The sequence below is a fragment of the Antedon mediterranea genome, chromosome 6 (assembly GCF_964355755.1).
Source record: "Antedon mediterranea chromosome 6, ecAntMedi1.1, whole genome shotgun sequence".
In the NCBI taxonomy this organism is placed as follows: domain Eukaryota; kingdom Metazoa; phylum Echinodermata; class Crinoidea; order Comatulida; family Antedonidae; genus Antedon; species Antedon mediterranea.
The window spans coordinates 17,206,606-17,231,397 of record NC_092675.1 but is presented as its reverse complement, the minus strand read 5'-3'; the positions used below and the strand labels follow the sequence as shown (position 1 = coordinate 17,231,397).

Sequence of the window (24,792 nt, the reverse complement as noted above, 5' to 3'; positions counted from 1 at the left end):
AGTATTTTTTAAAGAAAATCGGCCTGTCTTCAACATTATGATGCTGTACTCGAGCTATTAAACTGGTTTTCAGCTATTAAAAACAATTATCGAAGGAGGAGATAGGAAGATGCAAAGCATCTTCGTATTATTGTGTGGTGGTATTTTTCAAGATGGACAACATCCATTACCACGGTCGGAAAACCCCCTATTTGGGACAAATCGTTGAACCACCTAAATTCTTTTTAATTGTCAATAACTAATTATCTAACTCAATTTAATTAGTAAACAGGGTAGGGTTAGGGTTAGGTGGTTAAAATCAGTACCGAAAGTACGAACCAACTTTATATACCATCGAGTATTCTATATGTAATATTCACTTACGTTAATTTATATATAGATTCCAGTTTGTAAGCCCACTTGACAGTGATTTAATTCGCTGTTTGGGTAAACCAGTATAAACTCTTTCTAATGTTCTATTTTGTGTTTTTTCTTGATGAAATGGGTTTAATTAAATAAAATTCTTTTTCTGAAATAATAAAATTAGTAGACGTAGCAACATCCGGGTCTATACATAGAGTCTTATTTAAATTATCTGAAAGGCAGGTATTACCTTTTTATGTAATAGTTTCGGTTAATGTTTGCAGGTCCTTTATGTATACAGCAAAGGCTGTTTTTCCAAAAGGTAATGAAATAAGTTTGTGTACAGATCTGACTAAATCAATATTGAAGGAGTACTGTAAATAAGTGAACGTAAATCTTATACGCACACAATACAACGAACTGGCTTCTCATACCAAAGTAAAGTAGTTATTTAGTTCAAATGTACATACAATTTCTAAAATTGTCCTAATATTTAACACTAAGGCTTTCGTCATATTCTCGTCAGGTCAGGTTCAATATCTTAATTTCGACCATAAATATGCCAAGAATACTTTTTAGTTCAATAAAAAGGATTGAAATGGTTTTAGTTACCGTAAGAGATCCATAAACGCATCGGCCGTATCTACTGGTTCTGATGTTCCAATTCTATCAATCTCTTCAGCATCATCATTAATATTCCCCGGTTTAATGGAGACTACCATAACGATACCAAGAATGACGGCAATTGCAGTGGTTAAGAAGTAGTATATAACTGCACGAGAACCAAGTTTACCAGATGCCTGTTGATCAAGATTCGCCATTCCAGATATTAGACTTGACGCGATCAGAGGAATGATTAAGACTTTTAGCATGTTAAGAAAAAGAACTCCCGGAAAGAGGATGTACTCCACTTGATCGTCTGTAAACTCGATGTCAGTGGCTAGTCTTAAAATGAATCCAAGACTACATCCTAAGACCAATGAAGTCATCAGAAGTATTATCAAAAGATTTTTCTTGAGAAATCCAGAGAATGTTTCTTTCCTAATCCCGGTTCCATCCTCTTCGCCAACAATAATTTCGTTGTTTTCTTCCATTTTTTTTATTCCAAAATTGTAGACTATACTGTAGTATATTAGGAAACTGATAAACAAAACTTTCTGAAATTCTTCGCTCAGTCTAATTCATCAGCTTCAACTAAGCTTCTGAAACGGTATCAATCTATCGATTGATATTAACAAACGCGTCCATTTTAAAAGAGGGATGTATATTTTACTCTGTACTTTGTATCTTTTTAAAAAATCAAATTTTAGTTAAAAAAGGAAATATTGATATAATAGTATGTGTGACATACGATAGTAAAATTGAAATGCAATATGGGAAATACTATAGTTTACTATTTAAAGTAGTTATTGACGATGTTATATGCCTACATTGTGATATAAATAGGCTAATATTGATGTAGGCCTAAATGGAATGATCTTGATAAGTTTGCAAAGTCATGATTTACTTAAACTCCTTTAAGTACAAGTGACAATCGTACTTTCTTTACTTAACTTATTGTTTACAAACATGGTACACACTAACCCCTGCCGTGAGTGAAATAAATATCGCTACGTTATTAACTTGGCCAACTATTACATTTGTTATAATAAAGTCTTATTTTTAAACAATTTTAGATGTTTCTTCAAATTGGGTGTGTATGCCTATTCAAACAGCTTCTCAAAACTTGTTAACTAAAATTTTGCTGCAATATTCTAATTCCAATCTGATCCTCACATCCGCATATAATATTATGAATAATGCCCTTTTACAATATGCAAGTCCGTGATTACCATATAACACCTGACCATATTTTCAGTAATCAATTACAATTTTACTTAATTTTAATTTACACTTTAATATTTAAATAATGTGGTGGAAGCGTCTAACAAATCTTACTATATCATTGGTTATCACTTTTTTCATCCCCATTGCAATCAGAACTTAGTTCATAGTTCAACTAGTACGTCCAGAATATGTACATATCAACCTCAATGAAATCTGGATCCCATGTCTGAAAAGACATACTCTTGCAACTTTTGTTGTAGAGCGCATATGTTTCACAACTTCCAGACAGTATTCTGTGAAGGTTTTGGTCATTTGGTCTAGTTATTCAAAAAAGAACTACCGTAGATTATCTCTACATGTGACCACAAGGATTTGACCACCAGGATTGATTTCCGATTTCTCTTTCGAAAAAAGGAAGAGACATAATCATTTAAAGTGAACACAATCATTCCAATCATCGCTTTTTTATATTAGTTGACATTGACTTGGTTCGATTAGTCTCCGACACTGCCACTGCCAATAATCATTTTTGATGTCCCATTCATTTTATCTTAATACTCTATTGTTTTCCAATACTATGTATGCTTAAATTAAAATGAATATATCTTAGGTTCGTTAGATAGACGCATGAAGAAGAGAATCAGATGAGTTTATTCTTTCCTGACATATACTGCTACCTTTGAACAGTATATATGCAACTTGGGAAAGATGGACCTTATTATAAACAGGTTTTCTTTCTCTTCAGAAAACAAAATTGTACTACACTATCCACAGGAAAACTATCTACGAGACTCGTATATGGTCTGTCTGTGTAGTTAGTTGTAGATTCCAGTTTTTATTAGCCAATAAAAGTAAAAATCTAAAGCATTATTGACCAAGATTATAGATCTGAGCATTGAAACATTTGAAACATACGGTATTCGCAGAACTTGACAATGAAAAGACAAACACATAGTGGCGAATCCAAAATCATAGAAATAGATGGGGATCAATAAATGGCCAGAGTCCTAGAAATTGTGAATTGAAATGGTGAAGTTGACCTACTTTTGCATTGTCGAAATTAAATGTGGGGGATGGGGTGCGTGGGCTGGGCCATCTGGATCTGCCTATGCCCAACCCTGTGGATGAATTGAAATTCTCTGATTCTGATAAATAGTAGTTTATTGTCTCAAAATGAATATTGAAGCCCTATAAATGCAACTGTGTAGTGGAAAATCCTTGAAGGTCAGCGTAACATGTTAACATCATAATATTAATTTTATTATTTATTTTACAGTATTATAATACATTTAAAATAATGCGCACTAGAAACAATATCAACAAGGCCATATAGGCATACATGGCTGCAGTCGCGTGCTCAAACTTGAGTTAGTGTTTACCGACCAACCGACCGACATAGTGAGCTGTAGAGTCGCGTTTTTGCACGCGACTAAAAATACCGTAACTTCACTGATCAAATATCGTTATTACATTTATGACCATCGATCTCATCGTTTGAATAACTTTGAATTATTTACTACAAAGTGGTTAGGATTCCGGCAGAATCAACGCAATTGATTGGTCAATATATGGTCAGTATATTCAATGGGATACATTTAATAGAATGGATATGCACTTCCATTTACCGGGGTCTGGACTTAGAAGCCTTTTAATCCAACTTAACTTTAAATATGATGATATTGCCTTAAAATGAATAATATTAAGACCACCTTCACACACTTGCTTGATGAGTGTTGTTCTTTTAAATATTTATTTTTTCTTCCCCAAAGAAAACTACCGTATATATTATTATTTATACTTTGGGATAGACGTAGGGTGGAACATTTATTATATTTGCATTATATACAATTTTTTGAAATGAAGTGTCTTAATGATTGTAATTTACCAAAGAATGTGAGGATACATTTTCTAGATTAACACTTTTATTGTCCCAGTTCATTACATTTATCTTTATTGTAGCCTACATAAATTCCCAAAGATATTAGCCTACTGGTTCAATTGTCCATATTATGTTACACGGTACAACTGTTTTATTTGACACACATATTTTGTTTATATTTGTCTAAAGACACCTTACACAGAACATATCAACTTTATTTTAAAAAGTGTTTCAGATTATTTCCATCTTGTGTAATAATTACCGTGTCATCGGCTAGTTGAGCAATCTTTTAACTTTTAATAGTTACAACTATTTTATTGTCATTTTTTTCTATGCTCGGTGGTGCAATACCTGCTGTGCATTGAGGGTTACTCTTACATTTACTGCCATTAACTCTATTACTAATTTTACGTTTTCACCTCCAAACCTGCCATGTATAGCCTATATCCTTTTTGGTCATGATCAATTATAGATCCTACTATTTGGTGTAATCTATTACATAGAACATGTGTCATTATCTTATAATCTACGTTTAATACAGTTATGGGTATCCAAGTATCAAGACTCTCTCTTTGCCCTTTTGTGAATATTAAGTTTATTATACCTCTTGTTTGAGATAATCTTTGAAGGGAGTATGAGTAATTCAGTGCGTTACATACAATCACTTTGATATAACCCCGACACTACTTAAGGCTCAGGTACAGGCATGAATTTTAAATATAATATCTGGTTAATTGTACATAAATAAAATATCTGTAACAGAAATCAAGACGAAAAAACATGAATTTTCCTTAATATGGTCAAATACAAAATTTGGCAAAATTCTGTCATAAAAACCAGGAAGTCTTTTTTTTAGTAGTTAGGTAGTTTAACCTAGTGTAATAACATGTTTGGTGACTCCCTAAAAGGTGAAATTCTCCTCTAATAGCATGGTTGGATGCTTTTTTGTTTACTCCAAGCATATTTTTGCATATTTTAATATTAATCGATTCTCCAGAATATTTATCACATTGATCGATAAAATTATTTTCATTTTAAATTTCTTAATAAATAAGAAGCCCATACTTCACTTCCGTAACTCACAATAGGATTAATTAAACTTCTTGACAGTTGAAATGCCCTATTGACGGATGCGAACGACAAAGTATTTCTAATTCTGAAAAAACTTTTAAGGGCTTTGTCTTTTAATTTATTCATTGCTATGTTAAAAAACCAGATGGGATGAACGTTATACCAAGATAACTGTATTCATTTGTGATTTCTACGTTAACGGTCCTGAAATAAAATTTATAATTTAGAACTTTTCCACTCTTATTAAATATTATGGTTTTTGTTTTATCAACATTACCGGTCAGTTTCCATTTAACACAATAATTGCATAATTTGTTTAAAGCATTTTGTAAACCAGTTTGACTCTCTGACATAATAACCAGATCGTCAGCGTATAGTAGGCAATTCAATGATTTATCATTGATACATACTGGATCACATGTCTCTCATCAAAAATGGCGGTTAAATCACTAATGCAAATGTTAAACAAAAGTGGGCTAAGAATGCATCCCTGCTTAACACCTACAGTAGATTCAAATGGTTTTGTAATCATTCCGTTCAATTTTAAACAAAATGATACATCCGAATACATATTCTGTACAATATTCAAAAAATTACCACGGACACCAATTTTAAAGAGTTTAAAAAGTAACGCTTTTCGCCATACAGTATCAAATGCGGCAGAAAAGTCGATGAAACAAACGAAAAGATAGGACTTTTTACTAGCGCGGTTGATGTACTTATCAATAGCTGTGGAATAAAATGTGGTCACTTGTTCGTGAACCCTTTTTAAAGCCAATTTGTTTTTTTGTGATTAATTGATTTTCGTCAGTTAAGGTACCGGTAGTAAGTCTATTGTGAAGAACAATGCAGAAAAGTTTACATAACTTACTTCCTACTGCAATTCCTCTATAGTTTTTAGGTATCGATTTATCACCTTTTTTATGTATAACAGTGAGTGTACTCATCCGCCAAATTGATGGGAAAATACCCGATTTTAAAATATTGTTAAAAGAGGTTATACACTTTATAAATGGATTTATGCTTAATTTTATCATTTCGTTTCTTATACCGTCAATTCCAGCTGACTTGCCTTTCTTTAATTTGTTTGACGCTATAGCAATTTCTAGAGAAGTGATATCTTTATTAAGTTCGTTAACAACCTGGACATTGCTATCAAGGTTAAAATTGTTAATAAAGTTTTCAAAGTATTTATTTTAATGAGGGATATGTTTATTCATTAATTTCGTAAAATGATCTAACCAAATCTTTGGATTAACGGGATTATGTAGATTATTTGAGTTCTTTTCATTTAATTCGTTAAATACCTCCCATAGAGCTTTTGGGTTATTCTTTTCAAGATTATTTAACTTATCAAACAGTACATTTCTAAAATTGTTTTTCTTAATGTTCAGAAGTTTTTTATACTCTTTTTTTAATTTATTGTATCTATGTATTTCTTTCATGTCATAATTATGTGTCTTTAATTTTTTTTGCAACGGACCTGATGTTACGATAAAGTGTATCACAATCTTTATCAAACCATTTTTTATTTTTATTTATCTTTTTATTTTTTCTATTTTTATTAGATTTTCTGTTCGTATTTTTAGGCCGCAGTCCGGCTATATTTGCTATCGTGGTAAACACATTCTGAGTAGAGTTTACACATTCATCGATAGTAAAGTTCCCGCTTGTTAACTTATTTTGTAACGTTTCGATTTCGGATTGGACTTCAACAACAACAACAATAACAACAACGGGTTTCGGAATTATCACACCATTTGAATTGTCTAGGCAGTACATCAAGGATGCTTTCTTCATCACCATAATTCACATCAATACAATTTTCAATGTTAATAACACATGATATTATACAATGTATTGAAAAGGGTAATGGTGAGTGAATTTTAAAGAAAGATACAAGTTTAAGCATATTAATATCACATAGCATGTAATCAATGGAACTAGGCCTGCACCCTGGTTTAAAGCATGTGTATGACCCAGAGAGATCACCTAGTTTTCTACCGTTAATTATTCTTAAACCACTATTCTTACATAGTTCAATAATACATTTTCCATGTAGGCCTATATCAGGTTGCTTGATATCTAGATTTCTTCTTATCAATGATTCATCATTTATATAGTCAAGAGGGAGACTTATATAATTATTTGAATTATCGATCACGTAATCTGCCTCTAAACCGGTTCTGCCATTAAAATCTCCGGCAAGAAGACAATACCCTATTTTAGTGAAACGACATAGGTCAGCTTCCAAGAGAGTGAAGATATCTTCTCTTCGCTGACTGTATGTAGTTCCACTGGGACTTACATAAACGTTACAAATATATAAGTCGTCTTTTAAACCGAAATATGTTTTATCTAGTTTACACCACATGAATTCAGAATGAGTTATCTTCAGAAATGTAATACCCTTTTTTATATAATTTTTGACAGCAACACGAAAAAGTACTATTAAAGTAACGATCGATTAATATTACTATTGTACGCCATGTGGCCCACAATCGTCCAATAAAATTATAGGAATTTATTTAGGTGTTATATAAATGTGTATATTACGTGTAGGCCTACAGTACTTTGTAGATAAATCAAACCTATAGTCGCTCTTAACTTTAATTTGTTATGTATTAACAATTTAAATAAGTGTTCAGCTTATATATGAAACGCTGCTCACTGAGTAGCTTCTATTTTAATGATTAATGTTAAACGTTGGTTTTCTGAAAACCCTAATGCATTTTTCACTACAGCTACTAGTTCGTTTATTGACGAGCAGTGAGGGTCACTAGACAATCTTTTGGCCGCGTTGTCCCACCCACTGTAACGCCGTCGACGTCATATTTCTCCAGACGAATATTGAACCTTCCTATTAGTCTGGCCGTGATAATGCGAGCTTCAATCTGAAAAATGGTAAGGTAATTCAAAATAAACATTACAATTTAGTTCAATCTAAGCAATAGTTATATTTATTCATTTTTTAAAAATAACTCCCGAAGGAGAAGCAGTATTTATAAATTAATTTGGAAGCTACACAGAATAAAAGAAGGTAAGGTACCGATAGTACTGTATAGGCCTAAATGGTTATTACGAATACTTACAAGAGCGAAATCTTTACCAATGCATATCCGAGGACCAGCAGAAAATGGAAAATACTGATAATTAAAACTATTGAAAAAAAAGGACAAATTAATTATTCATCAAACCACGGTGAAGATGAACGAATCTGTACTGTGAGAATGGGAAAAAGGCATAACAAGCGTTCACATCGCGTTCGCATTCGGTTCGGTGTTGTCCTGAGAAAAATATCGTAGAAGATGGGTTCAGTAGTACCGTAAAGCATACACACCAAATTCGTACGATTTGAATCCGTACATGATTCGAATTCTGAATTCGAAGCCATTTATTTTCTGAAATATAATATTGACAAATAAACAGTGAGCGTACGTGAATTCGTGCTCGATGTGAAAGCACACTCAATTGCTTGCGATACTTTCTTTTGGCTGCTGCCACTGTGTTTAATATATAATTATATTATTATTAGTATTAATTATATTTCCTCAGGGTGCCGGACCAAATCCGAGTGTGATGTGAAAGCACGCTCAATGCTTGCGATATTTTGTATTTAATGTTTTTGGAAATAAAAGATACCATGAATAATAATCAGAATCATTATTACTATCACTATCATTATTATTATTATTATTATCATTAATATTAATTATATTTCCTCAGGGCACCAGACCATCCAAATGTGAAAGCAACTTAAACCGGATTCAAATCCAAATTAAAAAATCTTTTCAAATGATGTGGTATTTTATATTTAAAAAAAAAAAAGAGGAATTACTTGTTACTTTCCGTCAACTTGCTATCTGTCCATCTTTCAGGATGGAATTCCAACGGATTCTTATAGTACTTTTCAAGTCTTGAAATTAACGAATGGGGGAACTGTGAAAATATGTATCAAATATATAATAATACTACAAGGCAATACAACACAGCAATGAAACTAAGTAGAAGTGTATTTCATCTTTTTAAGATTCAATTCACATTTATTCAGCAATATAAATATCAACATTACAGGGATTTTACAGAGACAAATAATTGTCTGTAGTCGTAAGGCCCTTTAGGAAAAAACATATATTATCACAAAGAAAAAAAACGCGAAAAAAGGTTTTAAAGGTACCCTGATTTGACCCCAAAAAACAACAATAAAAGCAGGTCAGAAAAAACAAAAGCGACCTATGCTATGACTCAATGAGTCAGTAATTCTTTTATACAAAAATATATACATTTGGTAATATGAAAAGCACTATTTATATATATCAAATGCCATTACAGTAGGCCTATAAAACGTCCTGATTTCACGATAAACATATAAGAATATACAATTAAAATGTAACTGTATATGATTATCAATAAAGTATAGCAAATAGTAGTAAAAATAATATTCTAAACCACTTTACCTGCACCAATGTTCCTTTGGCAAACTTAAAACCATTTAACGTTAATTCTGAAGATAATTTTCTAATGGAACTGTGAACAGGTGGATGAATTCTTAAAACTTCTTTGAATACCTGTAGCACAAAATATACAAACTAATTAAAAAATATGATTAATTAAAGGCACACTAACCAATCCCGGATCCTTCCAAATGAATTGGTTCGAATGCAGAGTAAAAAAAAAACCCTAAAAGCCCAGGATGTCTCGGTCACTGAATAACATTATCGGTAAAGAGCTGTTTACAAATAAAGGTAAATAGAGGATGAAGGAAGAGGAATAATCGAAACGGATAGAGGCCAGGGCCGGCTTTCTAGCTACACATAAACTTTGAGCTAATTATAATCCAATACATTACCATTGATAAATATTTAAGTTTTAACAAATCGTGATATTCGATATCCTTTTTCCCATCTATGACTTCGTCGATTTCAAGTTGAACTCTGCAGAATAAATGGGAACACAATTTGAAGAACTTAAGATTTATCATTTATGAATTATTTATGAAATAAGAAAGAGCTATAGCAATTAATCATTCATACTTTCTCTGAACATCCGGGTGCCTTCCAAGTAATATTAACGTAAACGATAACAAACTTGACGTGGTTTCATTACCTGTACAAAGAAAAACTAAAAGAAGTTCGATGTTTTTCCGTTTATTTCTTAAAAAAAGGATTTTCTATTGCAACGATTTAATTACTGTATATTTGCCTCAGTACAACAGACTCTGCGTCACGTGACAAATATAATTACATACTTAATTATGATCAAATAAAATCCTCTAATTTTTACAGTTTGAATGGACACAAGAATAATTTCTAGGCCTAGGCCTAATCAAATTAAAAACAAGAGATCAAGAAAATGAAAACATTACCTGCAACAAAAAACGTTACGAATTCATCGACAATGTTTTCAAACCAGTCAGGTGAAAACAACGACTCATCCATTGTGTACTCCTGTAATATGTAGTGCAATAAATCGTTTGGAGTTTCATCATTGTTCTTAGAATTTTCTAACCTCTTCATAATACAATCCCGTCCAAACTTACGTAGTATCCTACAAGCCAACCTAGATCTATTTCGCTGTTTTAACCCTTTGCCAAATGGTGGATACTATGTGAAACAAAGTTTACATTAAGTGATTTTCATGACATGTTAAATTATTATAAAGAGTAAAGGTAATAAAAAGTAATTATGTTACAGCAGGGAGGTATAAAAATATTATTTTTGTACCTTCCTGGTTACAGTAATAGTTATACTCAAGTTGAACTCAATGCAGAGAGAAATATAAAACAAAATATGTACGGAGTGACAGAGGGCGTACTATTTAATATTTCGGCCCATTGTTAAGCCACCTGACTAATATTGAAGGTACATAAACTCACTCACCAATATATAAATTTTCTTAAAAATCAATCAACATGGTCTGTTGATTTATATTTATTAGGGGCTTTACGAAACGCGGCGGAAGGTCATAGGACGGTGCTCATGAATAATTTATGCATGAGCTTTACCAAAGTGGGCCGAGCTTAGCGTAAAATTCGTCGTCTTAACTTCTTAAGAACGATAAAGTTGCCATTTTCCCGTTTACGGAGAACGACTAGAAATAATGTATATATACTGTATATCCTTAAATATATTGTCTCTCGAGACAGACGGCTGCCAACCATCCTTAAATATACACTTCAAATTACACTTAAACGTGGAATTTTGTCTATTATATTGTTTAATGAAATAACATTTGTATTGGGTTAAAATGGCTGTTTTAAAATAGGCGTTTAAAATGGAGCTAACATGATGTATCACCAGAGCCAAGCGATTCAGAAGGGCCCCGCACCACGAGACATGGGAGGGATCGGAGAGATATACGGTATTAGGCCTATTAGGCTTACTGGAAATTTAGTCTGGGTTCCAGACGGAGTTTTGTTTTAATACTGTATTAGTAAAATCTGTAAATATCGTCCTATTTCGTTATTGCCTACTATGTCTAAGATTTTTGAGCGCATTGTGCATGATGGTTTGTCATCACATGTTGCTAATGCTTTAAGTCCTAGGCAGCATGGATTTGTCTCTGGGAGATCATGTCAAACCAACCTCGCACTGCTTCTTGCTACATCATACGATGCAATTAACAGCAAGAAGCAGTGCGATGTGATTTACACTGATTTCTCTAAGGCTTTTGATTCCGTTTCTCATAATTTGCTTATTTTTAAAATTTCAAAATTTGGTTTATCCGGTTCACTTTTAAGTTGGTTTAAAAGCTATTTAACTAATAGACAACAGCGTGTTGTCATTGGAGGAGAGACATATGATTGGCTCCCTGTGTTATCGGGCGTTCCGCAGGGCTCGATCCTGGGCCCGCTTTTGTTTAATTTATTTATCAACGATCTTCCTTTAAAATTTAATCATTCCGAATCTCTTTTATTTGCTGACGATCTGAAATTGTTTAAAGTGATTACCGGTACCACTCCACAGGATGCTTTTTCACTTCAGGAGGATCTGGATGGTCTCGTGGAATGGACGGAGAAGTGGGGGCTAAAACTTAATGCTAATAAATGCAAATATTTATCTATAACACTTAAAAAAAGGCCTGTGCTCTTCAATTATAATTTGAATGGACATGATCTTGAGATGGTTTATGTACAGAAAGATTTAGGTATTTTTATTGATAGTAAATTAAATTTTTGTTCACATATTAATCATGTGTTGTCAAAAGCTAATAGAATGATGGGCTTGATATGGAGAAATTGTAGGTTTATGAACGACGGCAGGGCACTTTTATCTTTATACAAATCTATTATACGTCCTCACCTTGAATATTGTTCCGTAATTTTCAATTCAATTTCTCCATGTCAGGCCCGTCGAATCGACACTGTTCAACGGAAGTTTGTACGATTCCTGTCTTATAACTGTGTTAATTTTGCCTTTTCCATTGATTCTGTCAGCAATCGTCGAACGATATCTGATATGGTTTTTTTATATAATATTTTAAATTCTAAATATGACTGTTTATTAATGTCACAATTTAGTTTAAATGTCCCTGGTCGTACACGAAATAGACATTTATTGCATATTCCTTTTAGCCGTGTCGACTGTACTAAGAGGGGAATTTTTCATAGACTACCATATACATTTAATAACCTAAATAGCAATCATATTGATATTTTTATTGATAAACTTGGTTATTTTAAGAGGACGATTATGTGTTCACTTCTTGAACAGCCTGCATAACCTGTTTGATTAATATAAATTTTAAATTGAAATTGTCTATGGCATGCCGATCTATGTTATATATATATATATATATATATATATATACTGTATAAACAAATCAGGCAAAGAACATTAATTCTAAACCGCCCGGTGATACACTGGAATTTAATTAATTAATTTGAAACGATAAAGATGAGGAAATCTGTGAGAATGAGAAAAAGTCGTCCCAACCGAGACTCGAACTCGGACCGCCTGCTTGATATGCAGATGTCCTAACCATTAGACCACTGGGGCTTTCATGGTATTGTTCGCACTCGATTGGATAGCGACTCTTTAACATTCTCGGCGTGGGCCGGCGGAACAGCGCTAGTCCTCAGTTGTACGCACGCGCACCAGAGATCAAATTGATACGCCCTCATCTTACAGTATTTTTATTCACGAGGCGGGATCTCCGAAGAGATACTTTTATATATATAAACAAATCAGGCAAAGAATATATAAAAGTATCTCTTCGGAGATCCCCCCTCGTAAATAAAAATACTGTAAGATGAGGGCGTATCAATTTGATCTGATGAAGGGCTAGTGTTGCCCGAAAGCTCTGCTAACTTTTCTGGCTGTTTTACTTCTCGTTTTGATTTAGCTTTTCGCTTTTATTTTGTATCTCCATTGAGATCCAGCCACTGATACCCACAGCATTGTCATTTTTTCAGTAATTTACCTTTGGATTTATATATATATATATATATATATATATATTTTATCTGTATTTTATTGTTAACCGTTTTTGATGTTGTATTGTTTTATGTTTCAAACCTGTTTCAAACCCGGTATTTATCGCTGTTGGTTTTGACTGAATAAAATATAAAATATAAATATAAAAAGATAAATATTAGTAAAAAGATAAATATTTTGGCACATATGGCGTTTCGTACGTATACTACTTGCGTTTGGGTATTTTCTGACAAAAATCGAAATAAAAACAAATAAATTTTAAAAAAAGACAATGAATACAAGCAAGTCTAATAAGTATCCTCTAAACAAATTTAGACGGGTACGGGTATTTTAAGTGGATTTAATGCATTAAAACGTGCTTCTCGGGCTTTTTCATACGCAAACACGTGATGCGTATTTTCGTTCCTGATTTTTATTTTTCTTATTTAACATTTAAACGATTGTAATCAATAAAACATAATTACGCTGAACCATTGAGGCATTGCATGAATCCATTTTAATCGGAACGTTTCTGTAAGAGCGTTGTCAAATGTAACTCCATCTTCCTTATAAACATCAAGGTGTAATCCAAAACCAACCTAAAAACATGATATTATTAAATCATTCATTTCTGTCATCATGGAGTAATCGATTACTTTGTTATTTGATCTGTCATCTAACGTAGGTTGGTCCTCATTTTTACTTGCATAATGGATTTTATCAAATTATGAGATCGTCCCTTTACTTCTACAACTCACGGACAGTGTGAATTCACATTTTTACCTTAGCGATTATATCTTCAGTGACTAGTCCCAGCTTGTCCACCATTTGAATCACATTCTTACCATCTGCCATCGGTTCGAGGTGGTTGATAAAACTGTTGGCACACGAATCAAACTGATCGACCATTTGTTGCAATGTGCTAAATAAAAATAAATCAGTAATTCTAACTGAATTAAAAATCATGATAAGTACCGGTATTAAAAATATTAGATATGAATGTTTCAGAATTAGTTCGTGCAGAAGACGGAGAAGTAATATAGGTGACCCAATGCCACAGGTACCGGGTGTCACAAAACCTAAGACCACGAAAGCTAAGACCCCTAAGACCTAAGATCACGAAAGCTAACACCCAAGACCTAAGGTCTTAGGGGGTCTTAGCTTTCGTGGTCTTAGGTTTCGTGACACCCCACAGGTACCGTATTGTTGTCAAAATACAAACTATTATTAAAACACTTATTAACATACGATTTGTGAAATGCTTTGTTTAGTCGCTTTCTCTTCAAATTCCACAATGTATTATCCCATTCTGTAAGTATGCTTCTGCCAAGAAAACGCTCTCCAAATATACGTTCCAAAAAGTAATATCGTAACTTTTTATGTTCGTTATTTGTCAGTATCTCCTGAGAAATAAAAATTGTTTTGTTTTACGGGTCGATATATATTTTTGCTTTATACGGGATGAGGACTTCTTCAGTATAAAGCTCTGACTACATTATCAAACAAAATATAGGTTTATTCGGCTTTGTCGCATCCGAATATCTTGCATAAAGCCTGTCTTATTCTTTAGGAAATTCAACTCCCTGATCAAACTTTTTGTTTACCACCAGCGATTTTTCTCCTAAAAATTGCTTTTATAGACTAGCTTCCATTTCCGCTGTTTATTAAATTGTGTACACTAGCAAACTTGCCTCCGCACATGCCAGCCGATAGACCTATCCCTTACCCAGACATTTTATTTTTTATATTTATTGATTCAAAATAACTAACTTTTACGATCGCTGGATCAAGTACGAGAATTCTTGTGATGTGGTAGGTATGCAAACAGATAATATTGCCGTATTGTTGTAACCTGCAATATAAGTAAACATGTCATATGTTTTCCACATTAATTACAATACAAATATAATATGAACAATTATCTAACGTAAATTGTTAAACGGTGGTTCCCACTAAAACGCAGCGCAAAGACGAAGACGCAACGCAAACGAGTTAACCAAAGACAAGCTACAGTTCGAGACTCATTGTTCAAATCTCTAATTGTTGTTACCGTACACTTGTGTTCCAAACGACGGCCCTGGCGATTCCATTCTACTCAAGCCATTCGTCACGGTTGGTCCTGGTCTGCTTCCGATCCCAGAAGCCGTCATAACTTTATAGAGTAGTGTATTTACAAATTATCGATTGCCGGCCCAACCGTACACCTATGGGTGTATAGGGTATTGGGTTTTGGTGTTACATGTCTCTGGATTACTTTCGTAGTGAAAAAAACAGGTAATGACCTAAAATACTAAAATACCTAATGTATGTTGTAGCGAACATGTTGACATTATATCGCATGGAACGCCTTTTAATGGTTTCAAGAGGGTTGGAAACGCTGAAAACATACGAAACAGTATATAATATCTTAGTCAAAAAAGTGAATTTTATGATTTATTTAAAAGACCTGATTGATCGGTTAAAATGACGTATTACGTATAATATAATGTTTTATTCATTCATTCATATACAAAGTAAAACCCGATTGGATCGACGAGCTGGATGGCTCAGTGGGCTTGTACTGATGATATGGCACATGGGGTTGCAGGATTGATTCTCCAATCTAACATTTTTTTTAAATAATTTTCATTTTGAGAGAGATTATTTAGAGGGTTAGGTTTTAAATATTTAGGACGAGTTTATTATTTATGTTTTTCATCAAGACAAGTTCATAGTTGATAAAAATAAGTCGTCAGACAGATAGATGCACTATTAGATTAAACAGCGATGCCACATACATGACCAATGTCCCAACACCATCCCAACATTCATTTCCAACATCAGTAGTCCTCCAAGCACAGGAACATAACACAAAAGTATGTGCAACATTAAAACAGTTCATGACATGTACCAGTACATTCACCATGCCTTCAACAAACACTGCATTTAGCCGAAGTAATTGTACCTGTCATTTTGCTAACACCTTCATCTTTTATTTATTGTGCGGCACAACATCTATAAATGTAGGCCTACAGGTAGCCCATTTCATCTGACCAGACGCAACACATTGTATCTATTTCTAGTTCCGAAAAACTCTGGATAGAAGTGGTTTCTCGGAGATTGAAATACATATCTTATCAATAGAAATAATAGTTTCTTACCATTTTTCAATTAAACCAACTCTCTTTACAACTTGGTATTCTGCATGACCACTGAAAAAGCTACAAATAAAAGTATAATTTAAAAATGTATTTTAAAAACACAACACATAACTGATATTTCCATTTATAATTTTGCAAGAAAATTGATTAATTGATGTTTACCCTACTCTGTAACTTAACATTGAGAATAGGCCTACTTGCGAATAGCCTAATTTAATCGACAATTGGATCATTTAGTTTTCATTGAATAGGCTGTGTTTACAATATTAGTACATCAACTAATGGCAAACGTCTTATACATCTTGAAGATTCAATTACTATACGTATACTTGAAATTCGATGAACTATGATATTGAAAATTTTCAATATTTTAAATGTTCAAGTGCCAAAAAAAAGCGCCCCCCATCGATTTGAAATGGTTCGTCAAAATCTGTAGGCCTCCTACTGTAGGATCAATAATAATAACACAAGAATTAGTATTCCGCTGACAGTTTTCCTTGTAACAGTACTGTAATACTGTCCATGCGGTAGGGCGCCGTCGTAAGTCTGGATGTATACAACTTTTTGTGACGGCCACACTAATCTAAGCCCGACCACCGGTAGTATTTTCATGATAAAAAATGTTATTAACTACATGCCAGGCTTGTCATTTTGGAAGAGGACTTCAAAAACATGTGGCAGAAGGTTAGGGATATGGAAGCATCCCAAGAATCACTACAGGCTAATTTAGATGAAAAGGCAGACTCGCAGGATATGGAAGTACTACAAAATCGGGTAGACGAACTGGAAAATAGGCAACGGAGGAACAACATAGTTATTTTTGGCATTCCAGAGCAGTCGGAAGGTAATAACTGTTCAGATTATATTCTAGGATTCTTTAAAACATACCTGAAAGTGGATAGTAATAGGCCTATGGACATAGAACGAGCTCACCGTACCCCGACATTCCTGCCCACAGGTGGTAAACGAGCCAAGTATCCGAGGCCAATACATATTGCCTTCAATAAATTCACCGACAAAATTAAAGTAATGAAGGGAGCTGTAAACTTGAAAAACAGTCCCTTTTCTGGAAAAAAAGTTTGGATAACGGATGACTTTACCCCAAATCTGAGAATAAAGAGGAAGCGGTTGTGGGCCAAACGTAAGAGACTGTTAGAGGAGAAACCCGGCAGAAAAGTTTTCTTAAATTACCCGGCTGTATTAAGAATTGTAGAAGAAGACGGAAGTTCGAGACTAGTGCAGTAAATCTGTCTGTATAAGGCTGTAATTTAACTTTAAAATCATAACTCTGTGTCGCTATATGATATATTAATTTATCCAACAATGTACTGATATTGTATGTATGCCTGTTAGGGGTATATCAGTGATGATTGTATTGATACTTATCTTTTTTCGCTACTTTTTTCGTTGCTTAAAAAAGAAAATTAGGCTATTATTATATTTGAAGAGAATTTATGTTTCGGGGGTATGGAAGGGGGAAGGATATACCGGGTTTTTTTATCCTTTGTTGGGTGGGTTTTCTTTGTTTCTCTTTTTTTATTTTATTTTATTTTTACTCTATAACAAAAAAAAACTGAACACATATGCTAATTTTAACACGAGGTATGATCGAACAATTGGTAATCTGAATACAAAAGTAATACGCATTGCCACAGCACAGGGCTATTTTGGACTGCGATTACATACAAATTTTACTTTACATAATGATCTTGGAAAATGTAGTTGCCCACTGATAATTAATAATAAAAATTACTGGATACTTGAGGTTAATACTAATTACGACTCTTTCATTTCGGCCGGAACATGGTGTATAGACATTGTTGGGCCCCTTAAAAACTTCAGAAAAAATACTTTTAAAATAAAAGAAAATATAGGAGAGCAATCAAGTAAACTTATAATCGTCTGTAATAAAAATTTAATTAACATAAAATGCAAATTTTACGAACGTAGTAAAATACAATGCAATAGAATCAGTCCGTTACTCATCGAAGCTAAAACAATTTTTGGACTGCTATGGTTTATGGTTGTTGCACAAAACAACCATTATGACACCATATATACCCTTGCTTTATTATTTTATCTACCGTTATATATAAACAAAATAAGTAAAAAAATAACAATAAAAAATGTCTAATAATAATAATACGCTATCAATAGTTTCAATGAACTGTCGAGGTCTAGCAGAAAAATCAAAACGCAGAGATGTGTTACACTATCTAAAGTCAAAAAAATACAATATTATTTGCCTCCAAGATGTACACTTCTCGGCAGAAACTGAGTCACTTGTTAGATTGGAGTGGGGCCTTGATTGTTTTTTTAGTTCATATCGTAGTAATGCAAGGGGAGTCGCAATCTTTTTCAATAATAACTTTCCCTACACTGTTACAAAGCATAAAAAAGATAATGATGGAAATATGTTAGCTTTGGAGGTAAAGGTTGACGATCTAAAATTTACGCTAATCTCAATTTATGGGCCCAACAACGACACCCCCGGTTTTTACGACAAAATGAGGGAAGTTGTTTTAGAATATGAAAACCCACATAATATCGTTTGCGGCGACTGGAACTGTATTTTGGACAAAAAATTAGACTGTAAAAATTACCTAAAACTTAATAATCCAAAGGCAAGAGAAAAGATAATAAATATTTGTAGTGAATTTAATCTTACAGATGTTTGGCGTGTTTACAACCGAGATGAACAAAAGTTTACCTGGAGACAGAATAAATTCAATAAACAAGCCAGGCTTGATTATTTCCTAATCTCATCTGAACTAAACAGCAAAATGCTGGATTGTAATATAAAACCAGGTTACCGAACCGATCACTCACTCGTAGATATTAAAATGACGATGAACCAGATAAAATACGGGCCAGGATACTGGAAATTTGACAATACCTTATTAAAAGATATTCAATACGTGCAACAAGTTAAAGAAACCATAAATAGAGTCCTAAAACAATATATAGTGCAAAACGAAAAAGATAATAAAGATGCTAATAAAGCGCTGTTTAGCATCAGTGATCAACTTCTTTTAGAAATGATATTAATGGAAATTAGAGCAAAAACAATTTCTTACGGGGCTTATAAGAAAAAGATTGAAAATAAAAAAGAAAAAGAATTAGAAAGGGAAATAGAAAAAAGAACACTTGATATCAATAAGGGCGACGCCACGTTAAATGGTACACTAGAAATTAAGTCCGGCGAACTTATGAGTATCAGAAAAGTGAAGATGGAAAGAATAATGATGAAAACTAAACTTAAATGGATCGAAGAAGGCGAAAGGCCGACCAAATTTTTTCTTAATATGGAAAAGAAAAATTTTGTTGATAAAACTATAAATAAAATAGTAAAGGAAAGCAACAATAGTATTCTGCAAAACACAAATGAAATTCTTGTTGAGTCTAGACAATTTTATAAAAACCTTTATTCCTCAAACCACAATACAGATGATGAAAAAAATATTGTAAAACTTCTTAAAACTATGAATACATTACCAACATTAACAAAAGAACAACAAAATAAAATTGAAGGGCCAATTACTTATAACGAACTTTTAGTGGCTCTTAAGAGGTCACAAAATGGAAAGTCACCTGGTATTGACGGCTTTAGCTATGAGTTTTTTAAGTTCTTTTTTGCGGATTTAGTTTACTATCTTTTGAGAGCTATTAACGAGTCGTATAACTCAGGTCAACTGTCAACTTCCCAAAAGTCAGGAATAATTACTTTACTCCCTAAGAGGGATAAACCCAGAGAGTATCTAAAAAACTGGAGACCTATTACCCTGTTAAGTGTCACTTATAAACTTGTTTCGTCATGCATTGCAGAACGAATAAAATCGGTCCTTGATATATTAATTAGTGAACAACAGAAAGGATTTATTAATGGGAGATATATAGGCGAAAATACAAGACTTATGTATGATGTTATTCAAATTTGTGAAAAGAAGAAAATCCCTGGTCTGCTTTTACTGATAGACTTTGAAAAAGCGTTCGACTGCATTTCTCACACATTTGTTAACTGCGTTCTTAAACATTTTAACTTCGGACAATCCATTCAAAAATGGGTGAAAGTACTATATAAAGATGCAAGATCCTCAGTTCTTGTCAATGGCTTTCTCTCCGAATCATTCTTAATCGAAAGAGGATGTAGACAAGGGGATGGGCTGAGTCCATACCTGTTTCTTCTGTGCGCAGAAATTTTATCCTCAATGATATCTGAAAATAAACAAATTAAAGGAATATCAATTGCAAATCATGAGTATCGATTATCTCAGTATGCGGACGACACTGTATTGTTTCTTGACGGTAAAGAGAAGTCAATGCACGAAGCATTTAAGACTCTCGACGTATTTTCCAAAATTTCCGGGCTAAAAGTGAATGTGAACAAAACAAATGCTGTCTGGGTTGGCTCTTTTAAAGACCGAGGTGACTCAATATGCGAAAACTATAATATAAAATGGATCAAACATGGAGAACCCTTTGAATCATTGGGTATTCGGTTCAGTACAAATTTAAATAAAATGGTAGATTTGAACTATGAAGACGTATATAAATCAATTAAAAATACAATGAGACATTGGTCAAAAAGAAACTTAACTGTTTTGGGAAGAATCACGGTAGTGAAGTCTTTATTACTGTCCAAACTTACCTATATCCTTTCGACATTACCCGATCCCCCTGAAAATGTAATAAAATCACTTAAGTCAGAACTATATCGTTTCATATGGAAAGGGGTGGATAGAATATCCAGAGATCAACTTATACAAGAAAATAAATTTGGAGGCTTACGAATGGTCGATATAAACGCATATATTCAATCGGTAAAAATCACGTGGGTTAGACGGTTAGTAACGTCCAATGAGACGGGATGGGCTCTTTTAGTTCCACTCGTGTTGAATATTCATAAAACTTGGCTCATAGAAGGCGGATCATCGAAATTAATCAAATTAGCGAAGGTTAAGCCTTACAATGCATTTTGGCTGGATGTAATAAAGGCGTGGTGCGTATTTGTGAAACACAACACTCCTATGAGCACCGAATCGATATGTAGACAAACACTCTGGATGAATGATAATATTAAAGTCGGCGGAGAAAGTATCTATTATAAAAACTGGAGTAATCATGGGGTGAATTTTATAAATGATTTAGTTGATAGACATGGAATAACTCCATTAAAACAACTTAGTAAACGTCATAATCTTAACATCAACTTTCTTCAATATGAAGGCCTAATACATGCGGTCAGACAACATACGTCTTTATATCAAATTTCTCCAAAAGGAAAAATAAATAGCCCACTACTACCTTTTAACCTTAGCGTAGTAATAAAAAATAAAAAAGGATCAAAGCTAATTTATAATACTCTAATCAACTCTAGAAAAAAACAATCGAAAGCTAAAATTAAGTGGGAGAAGGCATTGGATACTTTATATGTTGATAAAGAGTGGGAAATTATTAATACCATGTTTTTCTCACTTACTATGTCCACACCACTACTCTGGTTTCAATATAAAATTGTGCATAGAATTTTAGGTAATAACTCCTTTTTGTATAAAATTGGGAAAATTGACTCACCTTTATGTGCTTTATGTAAAGCAGAAACAGAAACCTTAATACATATTTTTGCACAATGCTGTGAAATTAAAATATTTTGGAGAAAGATTAAACAATGGTTGAAATCATATTTTAATATAAATGTAATTATCAACCCCGAATTATGCCTTTTTGGAGTTAGAAAAAAACCATTTAAAGCCCTAAATACTATTTTACTAATTTGTCGACACTACATATATAGCTGTAAAATGAGAAAAATTAAGCCCAATATTGTTCGATTCGTGAATGAGATTAAGTTACACGTTAAACAAGAAGAATTTATTTTGAAAACCAAAGGGGAGCATCATACTTACTTAAACAAATGGAGTCCTTTCTTGGAAAAACATGAACTTATTGACTGGTAACTTTGCATTAAAAAAAAAAAGGACTTAGTACTGTTTTTTATAATATGTTTTTTAATCCTGAATTATTTATACACTTTTATGATCTGTTTATTTAGTAAGTTATAACTATATATTTGAATAAGAAAGTTTTATGTTTAATTAAATTATTTAGTTGAAATATGTTATAAAAAAAAAAATTGACAACAAATTATTTATAGACTTTGTTTTTAAGAAAAAAGAAAAAGTAGACTTATATTTATTACATCATGAAATTATTTATAGTTTGTTCTTAAGAGAAATGTATATTATATATTATTATTATTTAAAAAGTGTTATTATTTATATTGTGTATTACTATTAATAAGAAAGTGTTATTATTTTAAGCTATTTTTTAAATTTAAATATGAAAGTGTTCAATAAATAAAAAAAAAAAAAAAAAAAAAAAAAAACTACATGCCAACATTACTGTAAATGTTGTTTGGATATTTAATTGTCCGTTTTATGCAATTTATTTTTAGTAAAAAATCTGCCTAATAAACAGTTCGCTTCATCAACCGGGCGCTACCGGGCGTGTTGTTGTTTACGCGTTTTCACGAAGGGTAGTTTAATAATATTTCTATATTTAACTTGTTTTTGGTAAAACAAATAAATATTAATTAAATGTAACACTGTGTCCTATTAATGCCATGTATATTATACTAATTTATATCTTAAAACATTAATTAATTTACCGATTAGTACGCGGCAATGGCAAAGAATAGTCCATGCTGAGTAACTTGGTTGATTTAATGTTTGTAGTTGCAGTGTTTGGCCTTTCTTTGAGAACTAATTTAGCATGTTGGTAAATAATTTTTTGTAGAAGTGAATTTAAACTAGTTTGTTACTATTTATGTTTTATAAAATGTTCTACAATTGCAAAATATATTATCATAATTCTATTTAATGTATAATTATTAATATCTATTACATCAAGTCTTATTTAGTCTGTATACATAATTATGCCCATAAGTTCTAATGCAAAAATCGCGGATTACTCATTCTCATAGTGGCCGAATCTGGCATTCTATCTAGCATAATTTTGACCCATCTTGCATCTAGAATTTATGCTAGGCATAATTTTAGAAATTCTAGCATAATATCTGGCATAATTAGCCTATACTAGAAAAACACAATTCTGCAGCATATTTACCATGATCTAGTATATTTTCAAAAAAAATCTAGCATAATTGTTACTTAACATAATTTTAGAAAATCTAGCATATAAATCTGGCATAATTAGAAAAACACAATTCTGCAGCATATTTACCATGATCTAGCATATTATTTCAAACAAATCTTGATAGTATACATTATATAGAAGTATGATAATATATTTTTGCTTCTCACTTTTGTGGTACATAAAACATGTACATATACCGCCCTCTGATACTTTGTTTTTGTGAAATGTTGACTATTGTGCCTAGCATTAAATCCAGCATAATTTTAACTGCATCGCTGGCCACACTGCCCATTCTTGTGATATATATTATATATATATATATATATAGCCTTTTCTTTGGTAAGATCCACTAGGACCACTACTGTATGAGCCAATGGCCAGTAGTACAATGTAAAATATATAAAACAAGTTGCTGCGGGTAGTAGTAGTTCACTATGCCAGTGAGCAAGAGGCCTGAGTGTACGTAATAAAATGTAGGCCTATAGGTCTATAGCAAGAACACGTACTTACCGGAATGTTTTCGGTTGTGGGAAATGTGCATATCGTCGACGACTGTATACGATGAAAAGGGAATAGATCAGAATAAAGGCTAGAAATAATACAGGAATATAAATAGCAAGAGGTACGATCAATCTAATTATGAATGATCCCATGGCTTCCTGCTCTGCTCGACAGATTATCCGGTCCTTTGATTCTTAACTTCCTACTGGATGCTGTTGTATTCGCCGACTATCACGAGGCTCTGCTCGAAGAATAGTTTTATTTGATTGGCACATTAGACATGATGTAAGAAAGCTGTAAACTAATCCATGTAATGTTATTGTTAGGCCTACCTAAAGAAAGTTCCCGGTAGACCTCGTGCGGCTTAAATATCCAGGCTATAAAAATAATTTGTGAAAACCAATCTAGATTGATTGAATCTAGGGATAAATGAAATCGATCACACCTATTACGATATGTTTAA

The 24,792-nt window shown here is 32.8% G+C and overlaps 2 protein-coding genes and 2 long non-coding RNA genes across 5 annotated transcripts in view; 1 reads left to right on the top strand and 3 right to left on the bottom strand.

Annotated features, from left to right (window-relative positions):
* LOC140050867 (excitatory amino acid transporter 1-like) overlaps positions 1-1,525 on the bottom strand; it is a 7,233-nt gene extending 5,708 nt beyond the window's left edge. The window contains exon 1 of the mRNA XM_072095834.1: positions 955-1,525. Within this exon, the coding sequence (XP_071951935.1) occupies positions 955-1,436 (482 nt within the window). The 5' untranslated portion in view covers positions 1,437-1,525. The remainder of the gene's footprint in view (positions 1-954) is intronic.
* The window catches only part of LOC140050870 (uncharacterized), an 11,853-nt gene extending 2,953 nt beyond the window's left edge, over positions 1-8,900 (top strand). The window contains exons 2-3 of the long non-coding RNA XR_011845462.1: positions 7,864-8,023; positions 8,846-8,900. This is a non-coding gene — a long non-coding RNA (uncharacterized lncRNA). The remainder of the gene's footprint in view (positions 1-7,863; positions 8,024-8,845) is intronic.
* On the bottom strand, positions 5,619-24,792 carry LOC140050865 (cholesterol 24-hydroxylase-like). 2 transcript variants are annotated; one of them, XM_072095832.1, is made up of 13 exons: positions 24,339-24,792; positions 16,674-16,733; positions 15,304-15,385; positions 14,782-14,936; positions 14,317-14,455; positions 14,019-14,132; positions 10,485-10,722; positions 10,153-10,240; positions 9,969-10,053; positions 9,577-9,687; positions 8,958-9,058; positions 8,212-8,278; positions 5,619-8,013 (listed from the first exon to the last, which is right to left on the bottom strand). In XM_072095832.1, exons 1-13 carry the CDS (start codon positions 24,479-24,481, stop codon positions 7,876-7,878), a joined length of 1,521 nt encoding a protein of 506 aa, XP_071951933.1. In that variant the 5' UTR covers positions 24,482-24,792; the 3' UTR covers positions 5,619-7,875. The 2 variants fall into 2 exon arrangements, with proteins under 2 accessions (XP_071951933.1, XP_071951934.1); XM_072095833.1 differs by having other exon boundaries at positions 10,153-10,225.
* LOC140050869 (uncharacterized) lies at positions 19,842-22,459 on the bottom strand. The gene is made up of 3 exons (XR_011845461.1): positions 22,248-22,459; positions 21,322-21,350; positions 19,842-20,888 (listed from the first exon to the last, which is right to left on the bottom strand). It is a non-coding gene; the product is annotated as an uncharacterized lncRNA (long non-coding RNA).

Bases quoted from the DNA above. Each gene is read 5' to 3' on its own strand.
- LOC140050865 (XM_072095832.1), bottom strand. From the start codon at position 24,481: ATGGGATCATTCATAATTAGATTGATCGTACCTCTTGCTATTTATATT. The intron at 15,386-16,673 runs GTAAGAAACTAT...CTTATATTGCAG, and splicing joins GTTGGTTTAATTGAAAAATG to GTTACAACAATACGGCAATA. The intron at 10,241-10,484 runs GTAATGTTTTCA...AACTTCTTTTAG, and splicing joins CGTAACGTTTTTTGTTGCAG to TTTTTCTTTGTACAGGTAAT.